The sequence below is a fragment of the Vipera berus genome (genome assembly GCF_964194415.1).
Source record: "Vipera berus genome assembly, chromosome: 2".
In the NCBI taxonomy this organism is placed as follows: domain Eukaryota; kingdom Metazoa; phylum Chordata; class Lepidosauria; order Squamata; family Viperidae; genus Vipera; species Vipera berus.
The window spans coordinates 24,961,019-24,981,079 of NC_138203.1; the positions used below are offsets into that span (position 1 = coordinate 24,961,019).

Below are 20,061 nucleotides of genomic sequence, written 5' to 3' on the forward strand. Positions count from 1 at the left end.
TTATTCAACAAGACTTAATTAGTATCCATCTAATGGCTAAAAGATAAAAACTGTGGTTTTCAGTCTTAAAACTTTTGTTGCTGGCATGAGGATGAAACTAAGTGGACTTAAGCTAGGAAAAAACAACTTAATTAAAATGGGATTGTACATTTGTTCTGTCACTTTAACAGCTACCTATTGGTGTGAGTTTCTTCAAAACATGATTGCTCCAAAAGGGTATAGCTTGTTATGGTTACTAATGAGATAGATTTAAAGCATTTTAAAGACAGATGCTACACTGTGATTTATGGAATTTTGTTGTCACATAAGAATGACCTCTTGAACTCTGTCTTACAAATCTAATCTTGCTACTACCCATATCAAGCATTTAATGCACCTTTTAGCAGCAAATTGACAAAGCTTTATCCTGATCAAACAAAGTAGCAGAGCCTCATATATTTATACATGTAAATAAATATTGGAGCCTGAAATACTTGAGTAAGTATAATTCTAATTCTAAGCAAACCTGCAGAACAAATCATGTAACCCAGAAAAAGTTAAGCATATCTAAATCTCACAGCAATCAATGGGCATTCATTACATATAGCTAGAAAACTGGCAATCTACACGTAAGTGTGTAGATTATGGCGACATCTCTATGTTAATGTGCCTGCAGATGGTTATCATTTAGATAGAGGGGAAAAAAACAGTAATTAAAAAAATAATCAAAGCTCTACTGGGATTGCCTTGTTAAACTTTCCTGATTTGGGTTTATTGGTCTGTCAATACTTACAAGCCATACACCTTAACAAATTGTTCACTTTTGCCAGCATCAATTGAACACTTCAAAACTTTCTTGAGGACTGACCTCTACTGATTAACATTATTTAGATTAATATTTTTGAATGCACCAAATTTAAGGAAACTAAAATTGAAGAGCAATGTTATTCTTTTATTGGTACTCTTTTGGAATCAAGAAATTATGGATAAAAGAATGGTTAACCTTAGATATAAAAGATTACTGTATCTAGAAGGTCATGACCTACAACTTGGATGGCATGCCTTCCTATGGTATGAGAAGAATAATACAAAGATACTTTCAAAACCACTATATAAGAAATGCACTTCTAGAATAGGAAAAGGTAAAAGTGAAAATTTACATGAAAATACCTGGATGGCTTTCAACAATGGAAGCATTTGTTCACCCAAACCTAATTAACTATGAGCAAATTGTGACTTATAAAGACATTTTGAATATTGAAGGAAATCTAAAATCTAGACAAGAACTAGAAGAACAGGATATTGATCTATCATGGTGGCCACACCTGCAAATTCAAAAAATGAATTTGCATATTTGCATATGAAAAAGATGCTAGAACATAGGGATTCTATAATGAACAGACAGAATTTAACCAGATACTATTGCCATCAGATGAAGGATTGATTAAGAAACTGTATAAGCACATGCTAAGTTTAAAGATGGAAGAGGAACAAGTTAAAGAAACAATGAAAACATGGACAAAAAACTTTGGGCATTCATTACATATAGCTAGAAAACTGGCAAAGACTTTGGGAAAGAAACTCTAAAATAATAAAGATGGTGGCTTACAAAGAAAACCTACATAAAATGTTTTATAGATGACACTTACCACCTGTGAGGTTAACAAAAATGTTTAAAAATATGTCTAGCAATTATTGGAAATGTAAACAAAAACCAGGCACATATTATCATCTTTGGTGGACATGCCCTAAGGCTAAAAGATTTTGGTCAAGAATACATACATGGTTAGAGAAAATGATAAAAAACACATAGATTTTAAGCCAGAATTATTTCTGTTAGATATAATTGCAGGAAATTATGAGAAAGAATGTGTATATTTAATATTACATGTATTAATGGCAGCGAGAATTGTATTTGCTCAACATTGGAAAGATGAAGAATTATCAGCAGAGGAAGAGATAATCAGGAAAATTTTGGACTGTGCAGAAATGGACAGACTTACATTGAAAATGAAGGAGAAAGAAGATTCAGAATACTTTAGAACATGGGATACATTTTATCAATGGCTAGAAAAATGAGATAGAGAGAAAGGAGTTTAACATGTATTAGTAAGCTAAATATTGGAACCCAGACAACATGTTGCTGATAAAATATTAAGGATTGGTGATTATAAAAAATTAATAAAATATGGTTATATAAAAAAGAAATTGTAGCCTAACTACAAAAGCAATATGAGATTTTTAAAAGTTGAATGCCTTTGACTACGTTGGCTCTTAATTCTGAGAGAAAATCTGTAGCGCATATGTAAGCAATATTAAATTTAGATTCAATCTAAAGATAATCCTTGACTTATGACCATTAGAAATTCCAACGGACTTACCTGAATGTGAAGTCCCGATGGTTGGTCCCCCTCTGACAGTCACATGACTGTACTTCGGGCACTCAGCAACTGGACCGCATTTATGTCTGTTTTCACTGTCCCACAGGCACATGACCCTGTTTTATGACAGTTTTGAAAACTGGCATTTACTACTGCAATTTGGCAAAACTGCATCCATACCGAACCATTCCCTTTATTAACTATCCCACTAGGATTCTGACTAACCAGAGATAAAGGTTAGGGATAAATAAAAATTTTGTGCATCATTTTGATATTTATTGCCCATTCTCATCCCCCACCATAAGGATTTAGTAATTTAAACACTGTATTATGAGTTATGGGCTTCTAAAGAATAGATAAAATATACTTAGCCCATTTCATTCCAATTTTTGTTTATAACGCTTTTAAGATACAATTCTTCCTAAAATAGACATATTTAGAGCCTTGCTGCTTCCTAAGATTTTATACCCAGGCTAGTTTCCTTAAAAAGAAGATTGTTAATGCTAACTTAAAACTACATTTGTGGAATCACGTCAACTGAAGCAATGTTACAATAACATGTTCTTATAGCTAAAGCCTTAATATAGGTCTTTCACAAAAAAAAAATTATTGTCTGTTTTTCTGGGGAAGATAATTAATTCCATTAAACTCATTAAATTTCTGATAAAATCTGCTTGCAGAACATGGCATAAATGATGAAACTCTGATTTTCATCAGAAGTCATAAGACGACTGATACAAATTACACAGTCCTTTCATTTGCGTCATGATATCATGATGCCTATGACAAAGTGTTATTGGAGACACCAATCACACAGAAGCTCACTGATTTACTTTCAGAGACCATAAGCTCATTCTGCCCTCATCATTTCAGAAAGTCAGAATTGTCTAGTAAGTAATTAAAATGAAAATAAGCTACAAGGCAATAATAATATATTTTTTAAAGGGCACTGCATTTCACTAGACAATCTGAATTGTAATTTATCTCAGTTTGTTAAACTAAACTAGCAATACCCATATTAGAACCTCAACTTCTATAATACCCAAATCGCAATTAGCAAAATATCTCACTTTTTCATAACAATTACCTTTATTAATCCCCCACAACCCAATAATACTTCACAATATTTGTATATGCTACATTTATTGATTTAGATATCTGGAGCTGGTTGACAAGATTCTAATTTATTTCCAAAAGCGTTGTGCCAACATTAGATCATGGGAATAAATTCTTGAGTTTAAATATTTAATAAATGTGACACAATCAATGAAAACCAGATCGTAATTTGTTCAATACAAATTGTCCTCAACTTACCACAATTGAGCCCAAAATTTCTGTTGTTAAGTGAGACATTTGTTAAGTGAGTTTTGCTCCATTTTATGACCTTTCTTGCCACAGTTGTTAAGTGAATCATTGCAGTTGGCAAGGTAGTAACCTGGTTGTTAAGTGAATCTGCCTTCCCCATTGACTTTACTGAAAAGAAGGTTGCAAAAGGTTAACACATGACCTTGGGACCAGTTGCCAAGCATCCTGAATTTTGATCACATGATCTTGGGGATGCTGCAAAGGTTGTAACTGTGAAAAATGGTCATGTCACTTTTTTCATCTGTTAGCCAATATTTTTATATATAGTGGAAATAAACACATTTATATTCACAGGATGTTCAAAACTAATTAGCACATATAAAACATGTGCCACATAGGAACACATAATTGCTTTGTAAGAGTTAAAACATAAACTTCTGGCTTGCTTAGTAGTATTTAGTGTTTTTGCTTCCTGTAAATTGCTCACCAAGACATTTTTCTCCTGTTCAATTTAGAATGTCTGCCTTTTTGCATGTTATTAAATAAAATACCTCTCCAAAGCATTTTAAAATAAACATTTAACTGTTTAACAATACTAAAACAGACACTTAATTATAAAAAAACATGTCAGTACACATATGGCAGCAAGATGAATTATGGACATCTGGATCACTTTTGGCAAGAAATAAAGTTAAGAGTCTACAGCCAAATTTAGCAATCTGTCACTAACAATATGTATGTTCATTTTTGAAGATGCTAAGGCCTCAAAGTGATTTTTAGAATATATTTATTCATCAGCTTTTCAGATCTCCTTAAAAGAACAAACAGGTGACAAAACATATTGCTCAAATTGCCCAGAGCTATATAAACAGGAAAAAATTTTGACTCTCTCTCGACAGACACAACAGCATTCATAATTTAAAAGCAGCTCTAATGCTTCACTGATGTATGCCGAAACCTAGGATCAAAATACATTTTTATGACTAACTGGTAATCCAAACAGAATCTGAGGGTTTGGTCAATTTAGAGTAGCAGCATTGCTAGTAAAATAATATAACAGTCAGCAAATATTACAATAAAAAGATTAACTTTAAGAAGACTTTATCTGATGATTTACAAGACAGCATCAGCAACTGTTCTGCTCACACTAAAAGGAAGCTGAAGACAAACAATTACACATGAACACACTAGTATCTGGGCATTCAGCTTCATGCTACTCCACACCAGCCTCCTCCCCCCCCCACAAGAACATGATCCATAGTTGAAATGCACCCCAGTATGTCTCTTCCCTTGTTCAAAACAATGACTAAGATATATATTTTATATTTATATTTATTAAATTTTTATACCGCCCTTCTCCCGAAGGACTCAGGGCGGTGTACAGGGCAATAAATATCGAAATATACATACAAAAGTTAAAAAAGATTAAATAATTATGCCCAATATAATACAATAATTAAAACAATGTTAAAACCAAATCCAAACCCCAAACCCATCAGACCAGGCCGGATTGTTCAAATAGATAGGTTTTTAGATCGCGTCGGAAGGAGCGAAGGTCGGGGGCCGTCCGGAGCTCAACCGGTAAGCGGTTCCATAGGTCTGGCGCGCTCACAGAGAACGCCCTCCCCCTGGGGGCCACCAGTCGACATTCTCTGATTGGAGGCACCCTGAGGAGGCCCACTCTGTGGGAGCGCACTGGACGGAGGGAGGTTGACGCCGGCAGCAGGTGCTGCCGTAGGTAATCTGGACCCATGCCATGTAGGGCTTTATAGGTCATTACCAGCACCTTGAATCTCACCCGGAGGGCAACTGGCAGCCAATGCAGCTCGCGGAGCAGAGGTGTAACATGGGAGTATCGGGAGACCCCCAACACTACTCACGCGGCTGCATTCTGCACCAGCTGAAGCCTCCGAGTGGTCCTCAAGGGCAGCCCCATGTAGACAGAGTTGCAGTAGTCCAAACGAGAGGTCACGAGCCTCTCTGTTTTAAAGCATATATAGGTTAATATGCAAAGAAGCAACCCTTTAGGCAATTTGATCCTTGACGTTCAAATTACTGGAGTTAAGAAAATATATAAATTATGATTTGGTGGACCTGGTGGTTCAGTAAGGATGCCTTCCTTTTGGAAATTTATGTATTTATTGAATCAATTTATAAAACTGCTGATCCAGCATAGTAATCAGAGGAGCAGAATGGTTATAATTTGTTAATAATATATTTACTTGTTTGGAGGCGTTTTGGACTCTATATTCCAATGAATGAAGGCCTTTTAGTTTCTCCTTCAAACCATAGAAAACTAGTTTAAATTCTCAGGCTTCTTTTTTTAGTCTCTGGTAATCTGAATCCAATAATTCAGACCCTTAGCACAAGTCAAAAACTGCTCGGACAAGGAGGAACTATAATTCTGAAATTATCCTATAATGTAGCTTCCACTGTAGTATAAACTGGTATTATATAGATTTCCTGGACCATCAGGAACAGTTATACTCTTATTTAACAATCCTCTTTTATATAGCCTAAATTAGATATCAATGCCCCTAAATACTTACTTCCTTTCAAAAGTTCCCCAAAGAATTTGGAGCTAATTTTTTAAAGCAGCTGACTCAACAAAAGAGAGATAAAAGTGTACAATATAAACTAACATTTTGATGAGCTATAGTAATAACCTTTACTATGAGAATACAGCTATCAAATTGTAAAATAGCCATGGGTAACTTATGTCAGCTACAGCTTGCATCAATCTTGTTAACACCCCTTTTATTATTTCAAAAGAATGTAAAGCGATATTTCAAGTTTTGTTTGTATTACTGTGTTCCTTTGGGTAATCCCATCGTTGATCCAGCCCATGAAACAAACTCATTCTTTGCTTCAATAAAACATGTTTGCTGAAATCTGAAAGCAGTACAAAGATCTGAAAACCAATTGCTAGACAAATGTACTTGCCAGGCACATGTACAAACCTATCTTAGCAGACAGCTACATTCTTCTAAGACCAATCATTCAAAAATAATATAAAATGGCTGATTAAAAATAAATCCTCCACAAAAATGAAGATTAAAAATAAGTAAAAACATAAATGCCACCATGTGAAATATCTTGAGAAAATGATCTTACAATTTTGGTTAAATAATTGAACTCTAATTTGTAAAATCATTATTGATAATGCATTTTATTTAGCTTTATTTAAAATTTAAAATTAAAATTCAATTGCATTTGTTGTAAGGTCAAGAAAAAATCAAGAATAAATACAAAAAACAAATCACATTTTAAAAAATTAATGTTCCTTCAAGATTTTAAAGCGCTGAAAGCAAATTTAGATGTGTTTAAACATCTAAATCAGCAAGAATTATTTTCTCATTTTATCAAAATTTTAAGGTCTCCTGAATACAAAACAGTAGATTTGGATATGTGGGACGGGGATAGAAAATACTATATAATCAGGTGCAATCTAATGTACCATCAGTTAAGAAATTGTTTACTAATTATTATAAATGATAAACTGAGGTTATTTATTTACCCAAATACTTTTCATTATCTCAACATGTCTAATTGGAGGCTGGGAAGGGCTTTTTATTGTTGTTGACTTGGAATGAGAAAACGTTGTTGATTTAATGTAAATTATTCAGTAACTTTTCTTTCATTTGCATTCAACCCATCTCCCAAATGAAGATTCATTTAAATATGGTTTTGTACCACCTCCTATACAGAAGCATATTATATTCAAAATACAAAACTACCAAAACACTATAAAAGCATATATAGTAAAATGGATGGAGGAAAAGAAACACAAGTAAAAATGGTTATTTATCTAATATTCATACCATAGAGCAGTGTTTTTCAACCACTGTTCCGCGGCACACTAGTGTGCCGCGAGATGTTGCCTGGTGTGCCGTGGGAAAAATTGAAAAATTCGAAAGATTTTTTAAAAAAAATGTCAAATTTTTGCCCACTAGGCGGGCGCCAGACTGTGTCCTGGGTATGGGGGGTGTGTGGTTTTGACTCCGCCCTCGGCCAGCAGGGGCGCCGATTGGCGCTCCTCAGGGGGACACCCTCCACTTTTCTGATGTCCGGGCTGTGATTGGTCCAGACTCCAGCCTGGACCTATCACAGTAGGACATCTTCTTTCGACTTCCTTCCCGCCCGAGCACAACGTGCGCAGCAGCGGAGAGAAGAAGACGTCGCGACTCGAGTCACCAGGAGGACCGGAGCAGGAGGAGACGGACATTTTATAATTTTTCATATTTCTGTTTACTTACTATTTCATAATAAAGTAATTATAAAATACTTTCTTTGTGTTTATTGATTCCTATTCAAGAGAATTACTTTATATATAGTCAATATAGGCACAGAGTTAAATTTTTTAACATTTTCTAATGGTGGAGTGCCTCGTGATTTTTTTCATGAAACAAGTGTGCCTTTGCCCAAAAAAGGTTGAAAAACACTGCCATAGAGAGGGATTCCACGGATATATTGATGGAATACATATAAGAGCTCTGGTGGCACAGTGGTTACAATGTGGTTACAAAACTCTGCCCACAGCCTGAAGTTCAATCCTGACAGAGCTCAAGGTTGACTCACTTTTCCATCCTTAGGTCAGTAAAATGAGGACCCAGATTGTTGGGGGCAATATGCAAAACATTGTAAACCACCCAAAGAGTCCTGTAAAGCACTATGGGGCAGTATATAAGCCTAAATGCTATTGCCAATGATTCTTGGTAACCACACAGATTGATTTTCTCTATGATAACCATAGGTATATAAAAGATGAAATAATAGGTGCTGTGATAAATAACAGTGCCCTTGATACTTTGGGACTGAGAAAACCTGCGCTTGGAGGTGAACTATACATGGAAAACTAGGTTCCTTTGTAACTACTACCATTTTGTTATAACCAAGTTCTGCCTTCCCCACTAGCTCTCTGGAGAACTAGGAAAGGCCTGACGGGTCACCCTTTTCATAGTCTGGTTAAAAACAGAAAGAGAAATCAAGCAAAACATTGGGAATCTGTAGCTCAGCCAAGCTGACATACCTTGATTAGAGGAACCATGATGATGATGATGATGATGATAATGGTGATGGAAGGGACCTTGGAGGTCATCTTCCTGATCATGCAGGAAACCCTATACCATTTCAGACAAATGGCAGTCCAGTCTCTTCTCATCTTAAAAACTTCCAGTGTTGGAGCATTCACAACTTCTGGAGGCAAGTTGTTCCACTGATTAATTGTTCTAACTGTCAGTAAATCTCTCCTTAATTCTAGGTTGCTTCTCTCTTTGATTAGTTTGCATCCACTGCTTTTTGTTCTGCCTTCAGGTCCTTTGGAGAATAGCTTGACTCCCTCTTTTTTGTGGCAACCCCTGAGATATTGGAACACTGCTATCATGTCACCCCCTAGTCCTTTTCTTCATTAAACTAGACATACCCAAATCCAGCAACCATTCTTTATATGTTTTAGCCTCCAGTCCCCTAATCATCTTTGTTGCTCTTCTCTGTACTCTTTCTAGAGTCTCAACATCTTTTTACATCGTGGTGACTAAAACTGAATGCAGTATTCCAAGTGTGGCCTAACCAAGGCGTTATAAAGTGGTATTAATACTTTACGTGATCTTGATTCTATCCCACTGTTAATGCAGCCTAGCACTCTGTTGGCTTTTTTGACATCTGCAGCAACTGCTGGCTCATATTTAAGTGATTGTCCACTAGGACTCCGAGATCACAGTTTCTACTATTGAGCAAGGTACCACCTATACTATACCTGTGCATTTGTGTTCTGTTCCAGCCTACGACTGGCCCTTTTTGAATGTCAGGGACAACCCCTTTTTATAGTCAACAGGCTGGAAAAAACCCAACCAAATTTATTTACAAAGAGTTCAAACAAAAGTTAAACGAAAAGTTCAAGAGTTAAACCAAAAGTTCAAACAAGATTTAAACAAGAATAACAGACCAGGACTCTAGCAGAAGATCTTCAAACAGTTGCCTTCAGCAACCAGCACCTCCCACACCTTCCCCTTTTATCAGCAGTCCCAAGGTGTGGCTTCTCATTGCCTTCTCTCGAGTTGCCTCATTGCCTTCCTCTGTTCTGCTCTGCTAGATTGCCTCCTGCTCCTAGTATCCCTGAACAGAGCCAGCTGTGGATCGTCCTCTTCCAATCCCTCGTGCTCACATGGCTGAGTCTGATGAAGAACAAGATGGGAGGGGCCAGGCTGAGAGTCCTGCAGTGCATCAGAACCTTCCTCTGACACCAAAGGCTCTCCAAACCCCTCCTCCTCCTCCTCTTCAGAATCATCCAACTCAGCTGCCGGAACCACAGGCTGACGCTGAATCACAACAATTTGGTTTTTCTTGCCTAAATGTAGAATCTTACTTTTTTCACATAAAATACTCATACAAAACCCTCATTACAAATATGAGGCCTAGATATAGAGGATCCTAATAATAAATCTATCAGAAATGGAACAGGGTGATCCAGTGTAACTCTATTTTTTCAACAGACAGCAACAATCCAATATTATTCCATTTTAAATGTACATATATAGAGAGTAGGGGAAATAGTCATGTGGAGTATTTTTTGACATTGCCTACTGTTTAGGAGAGGCTAGAGAAACTGTGATCTTACCTATGTTGTTGAACTACAAATTTCATAATCCATGATTTCTGCCCTACTCAGAGTAAGAACTAAAAATCAGATATCAGTTTAGTAATCAGTTCTTCTACTGTAATTTCTTGATATCAGTTTTGCTGCAATTTTTTTATACTGCTTACTTTGTAGAGTATATAATGTGTATTTATATATGAACTAAATTTGACATGTCCTTTACTTTAATTGCCAACATAACTTTGTTTAGTGGAAAAATAAATGTATTTTCTGCAGTCAGTATCCCAACAAACGTTATTTCAGGAAAGCAGACTTCTATAGTAAATAAAGCACATTGTAATTGCAAGGCTTCAGCATCTGAAGGACAACTCTGCTAACACTTTAAGCAATACTTAGCTTGCTTTTATTGCTGCTATGGTAGTCCTCACATTAAGTTTATATTGTTTTTTTATAACATGGTTGCTAATACATGCTGAACAAAAAACTGTTGCCATCTTTGTATCTTCATTTGTATGGTACTAGATTTCTGCATGCTATTAATTGTTTTCTAAAGCACTCTTTCATGGCACAATAAAACAGGTGAACTGCTAGTATTAACTGACTTTAAAACATTAAAAAAAACCATACAGTACCTAGTACTGTATAAAACTTTCTACTTGGACTGCAGGTTTTATAGTTCTTACCTTTGTTTTCTTTTTTAGCAGTTCTTACTTAGCGCTGATATAAAAATATTTCTGAACAAATAAGGAAAAGTATGTAGGTCTCTAAAGTGTGCAAATACTCATAAATAATACCTTTTTAAAAGAGTAGCTTATTTTCTCAGACCAAAAGTTTTATTTTATGTTTAATTAATTCAGAAATTAATAGATTAAGGCTATGAAGAATTACAAGCAGCCAAGGGCACTCCAAAAAACAGGATCATACACCCCATATTACCATGAAGACTGAACAGAGTTACATTGACTTGACTAGCCTTATAAATTTGTGAAATAAAGTCAGTCGGTCAATCAGTCAGTCAGTTAGTTAGATAACTGGGCATTTAAACAGTTCTCCAAATGCATTTGACCAATGCAGAGGTGTTAGGAAGGAGCAAATTTTCATCAAAAGAAAGTTCTCCAGAAGGCTGCTGTCCACTACTACAAGTTAAGGAATTCAGTATTGGCTCTTAGTTTCTCTACAACCAGTGAATTGATCTGGATCCAACCAACACAATGGATTAGGCTAAAACAGGACCAGATATTTTGTGGTGTAGCATGTTATAAGAAACACAATTGCTCTTTTATCATGTTGTTTGAGACAGCAATGTTCAAGCATTGGACTCAGCCATCAAATCTCACTCAGTGATTTTGGGCTAATCTCATTAACTAACCTTTCTCAGAAGGGAATGGGACAACTTGCCACAGCCAACTTATTGCGGCCACCTTGCCATGGCCAACTCACCACAACCAACTCACCATGGCCAACTTGCTGCGGGACAACTCGACACAGCCAACTAGCCATGGGACAATTTACTGTGGAACAATTTAACAGTTCTATTTAATTATTTAAAATAAATAAAGTTATTTTAATTTTTGTTGATCACATTTCATACTGTCCCTCCTTTTGCATCCTTTTTTAATGATTCTATTCCACCATTCTTTTGTTATTAGTGTAACTTTTGTCCAGCAACAACTTGTCCTATGGCAAGTTGCCTGTGGTGAGTTGTCCCACAGCAAGTTGGCCATAGTAAGTTGGCCGTGGTCAGTCGGCTATGGTGAGTTGACCATGGTGACTTGTCACAGACCTTCTCAGAGAACTTTTGTAGGGACAAAATTGGAGAGGGAAATGCTATATATTCTATCACCTTGAGTTCTTGAGACAAAATATTGGATATAAACATCACAATAAAACTATTGTGAGACACCCAAAGTTAAAATAGGCATCCAAAATTAATCTTTCCAAATTCTGCAACAATTTTCAGTGAATGATTATAACCCCAACTCAGGAAATTTCTCTTATCCAACTGTTCTCAAAATTTTGCTTGGATTGTCCATTTAAAGATTTAAGGTTTCCCCTGTCCAGTTGTGACCTACTCAAGGGGGCGGTGCTCATCTCCGATTCTCAGTGGAGGGATCCATGCTTCTGTCATCATGTGGCCAGCATGAAAGTACAGAACACAGTAACCTTCCTCATGAAGAGGTACCTATTTACTCACTTGCATTTGCATGCTTTCAAACTGACTGGCAGAAACTAGGGTGAGTAATGGGAACTCATCCCATCACATGGCGCTCAGGTCTCAAACCCAAGCACAGCATTTTTAACTAATGAACCATTATGCTGCCCAAAATGGATTGTCTATTACTTGATCACAAAATTCATTCTCTGCTTTGGAATGCATTTAAAATGCCAGTTAATGGCCACTTCTCAGGATGTGCAGTAGTTCAGTCTGCAAGCTGTCTTCTTCCATAGAAAAGACTAGAAGAGTTTGCCAAGAAGATTGGGTCTGGCAATCAAACTTAATCTAGATTTGTTCAGTGCTTAGCCTCAGCAGTGCTCAGCCTCAGGTGTGCTTCCCAAAGGACTGCTCAGAGAGAAGCAAGTGAGGGGCAGAAGGAAGCAAAGAAGCAGAACTACTTCAAGTTGGTGAAGTTTTAAAGCTCACAAAACTACAGGAAAGACAAAATAGGCAGTTAGTCAGATGTGGTACTTTACATAGACTGTCAACACAAAAGAGATCCATAGATGCTGGGCAGGGAAGACACATTCTTTGTCAAAAGACCTTAACATTTTCCCTCGAGTATTTCAGGGCTGCAGCTGCAACTAGCCTAGGAGAATTAGTGTAATCCTTATTAAAAGTCCCTTTTGGCAAACTTTTGCCTAAGCCAGCCAGCTGACAAAATTTACCATTAGCTGAAAAACTGAGTCAACAGCTGCTCCAAATAGGTTACTTGTAAAAGATTTCAAAGGATGAAGCAACCCAACCACAGAAACCCTATCACTTAACATTGAAATGACAATAGAAATAACAACAGCACTTAGACTTATATGCCACTTCATAGAGCTTTACAGCCCTCTCTAAGCAGTTTTACAGAGTCAGCATATTGTCCCCAACAATCTGGTTCTTCATTTTATCGATCTCGGAAGGATGGAAGGCTGAGTCAACCTTGTGCTGGTGAGACTCTAACTCTGGCAGTTAGCAGAATTGGACTATACAGTATTACTGCATTCTAACCACTGTGCTATCACACTGTAATATGGGACTTGTACCTGCTGGAAATGTCTTCTTTCTTGTTAAGTCCCTTCTAGAAATGCTGATTGGGAACTGACCAGTTTAATAAAGGTAGGTGGCTATATAAATATTTAACTAAATAAATATATAAAGGCTTCATTATTGGTAAGAATGGGATCTAGCTGGCTGCTATGAATATTTTAAATATATGCTTGGACATTCTTAGAATTAGATTCTGATTGGGCTGGTCTAAGTGCAAAGGCATGACCTTGTTTGGGTGGCTGGGAAGAATTTGATCCTGTTACTGTTCCAGAATTGGACAGGATCTTTTATTAGATTTTATCTCTCCTGCTATTGGGGGCTGCTTGGAAGTTGGTATGTGGTTGGGCCCAAGTGGGGTTGTCTATTTCCTTGAATGACGTATTTCTGCCATATCTGGAACCAAACATCCTAGACAATTTCCATCCAGTCTCCAACCTTCCTTTTTGGGGAAAGGTCCTTGAGAAGGTGGTCAGGTTGCAATTAGAGAAGATCCCATAAAAAAATAAATAAAGAGTATCTGGAGCTTGTCAGTTGGGATTTAGGACAAATCCTGAGATGGCATGAACTTGTTGATTACCAATGGCAATGGCTAGTTGCACCCATTCCTGGACTGGACAGCCCTCCTTATAGTTACCCATGTCTTGGTTATCCTGCAAGTGTCTGTTCCATGAGCTGTTCTGCTACCAGTAAGGTACCAGGTGCAATTCAAGGTCCTAGTTATTGCTTTTAAAAGCCTACATGGCATAAGGACTACTATCTGTGGGACCCCTTGCCTATATGAAGCAATGAAGTTAGAGTTCTTCGCGATCTATTGATTAAGTGGTGTCATCCAGCAGGACTAAAGTAGCAAGCAAGATTCATATGGCCCCCACCTATGAGTCTTAAAAATAAGACTTTTATTGTGATTTGGGTCCCTTGAATTCAGGGGATGGGAAAAGTGATCTTTTTAATTTGCTTCTCTAGACAAGTTCTTTCCTTTTCTTTTAAGTTAGAGTTTCCCATTTGTTTTAACTGTTTAAAGCTGTAAAGTTGTTTTGAGATTAGAAGCCTAGACACTTGATCAATAAATCGTTCCTCCCATCAATAAATATTACATACTGGAACTTGGATTTAATAAAAGAGACAAAGTTAAAGCAGAATTAAGATCTCTGTATTATACAGAGCAGAACAGGGTGACTCTGACACAGTTTAAGTTAAGTTTAAGTTTATTGAATTTATATACCGCCCTTTTCCCGTAGGACTCAGGGCGGTTTACAAAGTATTTAAAAACATCAATACAATACAAGAGTTAAAAACAGTTAAAATAATTAAATTTGATCCCTGAGGGGAAAAAAAAACTCTCAGCCTGGGCCGGAAAGCTCAAAGAGCCAGGTCTTCAGGTCCCGGCGGAATGACCGAAGGTCGGGGGCAGTCCTAAGCTCCATGGGCAGCTGGTTCCAAAGGGCAGGCGCACCCACTGAGAAGGCCCTCCCCCTGGGTGTTATCTGCCGGCAGTCTTTTACAGGCGGCACACTGAGAAGGCCCTCCAAGTGGGAGCGCACAGGACGAAGGGAACTTGATGTCGGCAGTAGGTGTTCCCTCAAATATCCCGGACCCAAGCCATTTAGGGCTTTATAGGTCATCACCAGCACCTTGAATCTCACCCAGAGGGCAACTGGAAACCAATGTAGCTCGCGGAGTAGAGGTGTTACATGGGAGTATTGGGAAACCCCCATCACAACTCGCGCAGCAGCATTCTGCACCAGCTGAAGCCTCCGAGTGGTCCTCAAGGGCAGCCCCATATAGAGAGTGTTGCAGTAGTCCAACCAGGAGGTCACGAGTGCATGGGTGACTGTGCGTAGGGAATCTCGGTCCAGATAGGGTCGCAACTGGCGCACCAGGCGAACCTGGGCAAAAGCCCCTCTGGTCACGGATCCTATGTGATCTTCAAAATTGAGCCATGAATCCAGGAGGATGCCCAAGTACCAACTAACCAATTAAAATTAGATTTATTAATTGCTATTAACAATGTCAGTTGCCACTAAAATTAAGGCTGCAATGCTAAAAACAATTATTACAGGATTCTATAGTAACGTGGTAAATGTAATCAAAAGGGGCTGTTTCTGACATATAGTATCTAAAGAACCCTGTACAAATAGCTCTTTGTGTAATCTAAATAAATATTCCCATAAATTATTTGCAAACAAATAAAATTCTACAGAGGGAAAATTAGCTTTGAAGGGCAGCACAAATATGTTTCTAATTAATAAAAAAGGTCTATAGTATCAAGAACCTAGAAGGAATACCTAAATAATATGAAAGGAGTTAATGTAAATTGGCATCTTTTAAAATATTTTAAATAGATTTTTAAGAAATGAAGGAACAAAACATAGAGAGTATTAAGTAGAAATTCTAATAGATATCAAATGTTGTCCTCCCTGGAAATTTAAAGAACATTCTGTACTATGGAAAACGAATTGAAGTTCTCTTAAACCTACAATACTTGGATATAAAAGCATAGACTATGAAAGGAATAAGAATGCATGGAATTTGACAACAAACTTCTTTCTCCCTCTAAAAAACTACAATCAGCAAAGCTCCTTTTGCATCAGATCTGTAGCCTATTGTCTTCTCAGGGACCTTTGCAGACCTTTAGCCACCAGGGGTCAAAACCCAGATCTTTCACAATGAAAGCCCTTACTATCTCCTGGTACTTTTGTCACCTCCTGCTTTTCTTTCAACTCCTGTAAATTTCTCAAATCCTTTCCATCCCTCTCACCATTGCACACTTGTTCCTCACCAGTTTGAAACTCTAGCATTGCTCATTTTATCTTCTGCATCATGCACTGTACCTTTCCTCCTTCATTTCTGAAGGCTTCTCCGTTAAGCAAAGTGCTCTTTTTATACTGTTCCACACTAAGGGTAATTTCTTTAGCTCCCTTGTAGTTGTGTTGGACTACAGAGAAAAATTAGGCAATTTAAAACTACCATACTTGTCAGATAAATCAGCACACCAATTCCACCCACATTTATATGCGGTTCAGTTCAAACCTGATGCGCTGGGTTTTAGTCTTTATTTTTAATTGATGTTATATATTTTATTGGTTTTGTGGTTTGTTATGGTAAGCCACCCAAAACTGGGCTCTAAGATGGTCAGCCATATCAATTTTTAAACAAACCTTCATCAATATAGCAGTTAATACTTAAGACAGTAGGAGATATGGCTTTGAGGTCTGTAGGAATTATCTCAACATATAGGACAGTAGAAAAACAAACTATACCTCATTTTTCAGGCACACCTATTTGTGTTGCTACCTATATCTCAACGAACTACAATAATATATCTGAAGGGACCGCATTTTAATTTCTATGTCAGTTCAGAAATAATGACCTCAGTATGATACAAATCAAAGACTATCTGTGTAACATATTAAATTTATATTAAATATATACATATTAGTGCATTATCTCTCCTGCCAAAGTTTTCAAGCCTACTTCCAATGTAGTCAGTAGGCAGCAATAAGGCAGCTACATTATGATAGCTCGCTATTGGTATTCTTTCTTTATATATGAAAATCAGTAACATGAGTACATGGTGATTGACCTCAAAGCAGAATAGCGTTTTAATCCTTGATTTTCCTTTTCATTCAAATGGACTTAAAATCAGTCAAGCATGAACCTAATATGCAAATGCTATTTTTGTAATTAAAATAAAACTTTCCATTAGACCCAATATTTTATAAAACTTTAAGGAACTGCAGACTCAGAACAGTTTAGGGTTTTTTTCACAAGCAGAATTGCCAGGTTTATACTCTCAGAAATCAACATGCTTTGGACAACAGGATTTTAAACCTGGCAAACAAATTGTAGTTTGTTTCAGTCTTTTCTGACCCATTGCGAAATAAATCAGGCTATCATGATCTAACAAGTCTTTTTTCACACTGTTCAATCACTCTTCTCCTCCTCCTCCTCCTCCTCACAGACACATTTTCTCTCCCACTCTGTCTAGCCATCCTCCCATCAAAGCAAACAAAATGTTCACTGTAACTCCACATTATTGCTCATTAGATCACAGATTAGTGAAGTGGAACTGCCGAAGGTTCTCAAATGAGAGCTACACTTAAAAAAAAAACACACCCATGCCAAATGAAGGGGGAAAAAAGGCCTAAGCACGGGGTCATGCAGATCAATGATCAAAAGGAAGAAAGGGAAAAAGCTTTTTCTTTCAAAATTTTCTAAATCGTGAATCAAAATCAATTATAGTATATTTTTCTTATTTAATATGCAACCATACAGAACTGATGGACTTCTTCCAAATATGGAAAATGACGTGTTAGCGTTTTCAGACTTTTTTTTTTATGAAAACATATCTTGGCCTCTGGCACTGCCCTCTACTCACCAGGAATCTTAGAGGTGGTCTCACAGAAACCAAGGCCTTATAAAGTACTCCTGTTATGATTTATATTCTGTTTCAGCTGTAGAATCGCAGAGCTCAGTAATCAAACATTTCTTAAGCCCAAATTATAATGCATAATTATTAGTTACATGTGGTTTCTAGCAAGTCAAAGTTTTTCTTCAATAAAGAAATTCACCTTCTTGGGAGAATACATAACAAAATGTAAAACTTCAGCAAATGAAATCACAGGCAATTGAGTAGCATTCTATAAAATCTGTGGAGTTTCTGAAACCTCAGACTAAGATACTGTACTTAGAGCTACTGCTACATTTAACATGGTTTCAAGAACATCAGATGGAACCTATTCCCAATATTGAACTAAATTATTTTATTTTAAATTAAGATTTGCAACTTGGTGCTTTCAGGTTTGATGATGATTCATATAATCACTAATCAGTACGACTACTGGCTAGATGGAGGGAAGGTAATGGAAATAATTGTCCAAAAACTCTAGACGTAAATTGGCTGAGTAAGAGCACGCAATGTAAAAACTTCATGGGCATCCCAGGTGAAACAAGTGACAGCAAGTATGTAATTGCCACCATTTGCAAGATGATGTTATGATCAGTGCTTTTTTTCTAAAAAAAAAAAAAAAGGTGCCGGAACTCAGAGGTGCTGTCACTGGGAGCAATGCTGGTGTCTTGCTATGGCGTCGCCGCCCGTTCTTTGCACCCCTGCCCCTGCGGCTTGGAGCCATATGCCGCAGAGATTCCCCTCCCCACAGCTGCTGTGGGGATTCCCCTCCCCGCAGTTGCCACGCCACGGCCCATGCTGAGCCCCCACCCGGAGCTGCTCAGAACCCCGACCCAGAGCTATGTTCCTCATGGCAGTGGTCTCCGGCGCCAAACAGCTGATGGCCTCCGGCACCGGCACTCACTCACTTACTGCCCCGTCGCTTTCAAATGCAATGAGTGAGTGAGCAAGTGGCGTATGGAAGCGTTTGGAAGCGACAGGGCAATAAGTGAGTGAGTGAACAAGCAAATGGCGTTTGGAAGCGACGGGGCAGTAAGTGAGCGAGTGAGCAAGAGGCCTTTGAAAGAGATGGAGTGAGTGGGGGAGAGACTGAACGAGGTGCCTTTGAAAGCGACTAGAGGCTTTTGTGAGCAAAGTGTGAGTGAGTGGGGGGGGCTTTTGCGAGCAAAGGGTGAGAGAAAAAGGGAAAAGTGAGGGGGAGAAGGGAAAAAGAAAAGGCACTGACTTCTGACTTCTTCTGTTACAGGAGTAGAAGGAAGCATTAACATTGAACCTCAACTTTTTGCTTTTCTATAATGTTATAAACTAGCCATTTCTATAACAATAAATGAATCTAACCAATGAAACCCAAAATACCCTCCCCTTTTTTTTTAGTCATCAAGTTTTTGACACCTTGTTAAGCACTGTTGGTGCTTGAATATTGTCATGTCCTAAAAGTGGTACAATTTCTGAAAAGGTTGAAAAGCCCTGATGTAAATGCAGCCTAAATTGTTTATTGCCATCCTATTTGCAAATAATATCTTACTTACCTAGTTGAGATGGTGTAGTTGGGCAGCAGGGAGGGGTGCAAAGTTCCTGCCTTTGCTGCAGACAACTTGCCTGTGCAACATTGCACAGTGAAAGATTGTGACTAAACAAAATTTTAATGTACAGATAATACCACCAGAAATTATTTTAGCCTTTTTAATAAATGTTGTTACTGATGTTAAACTCACCATGGAAATCAACTTATATTGTTATGTATATACTAGGTTAATTATTTAAAGACTAAAGTGCAACATAACTAGATTCTAAATAATCTATTTTTCAAAACACACAACAGTCCAAACAGTAAAAGTGAAGTCCAAATTAAGAATATTTCATCCTTAAGAATTGTTTAATTTAAAGTGGTTTAGTTGTAATAGAGTAGGTACAAAAGATACTATTTTTTGCTAGCATCAGCTAAATTAGACATATTACATTGAGAAAAATGTTTCTCATTTCTTTCCGGTTACCTTTATTGATTTCATTGCAGAGATGTTAACATAGGAAATAGATTATTTTGTTATCTAATTTTACCTTCCAAAAGACAGAAGCAGATGAAAAATGTGAGGTTCCTTCCTGTTGGCTTTTTTGAATTAGCTGTTTTAGATTCTAAAAGTTT

General features: G+C 37.3%; 1 protein-coding gene across 3 annotated transcripts in view; it reads right to left on the minus strand.

The window, feature by feature from the left end:
• ARL15 (ARF like GTPase 15) overlaps positions 1-20,061 on the minus strand; it is a 163,493-nt gene that overhangs the window by 67,147 nt on the left and 76,285 nt on the right. The window contains exon 5 of one of the 3 annotated variants that reach the window (XM_081321904.1): positions 9,320-9,838. The exons of the other annotated variants lie outside the window; for them this stretch is intronic. Coding sequence (XP_081178030.1) covers positions 9,704-9,838 — 135 coding nt within the window. The 3' untranslated portion in view covers positions 9,320-9,703. Of the gene's footprint in view, positions 1-9,319; positions 9,839-20,061 lie in introns of those variants that run through there. 3 annotated transcript variants of the gene reach the window in all.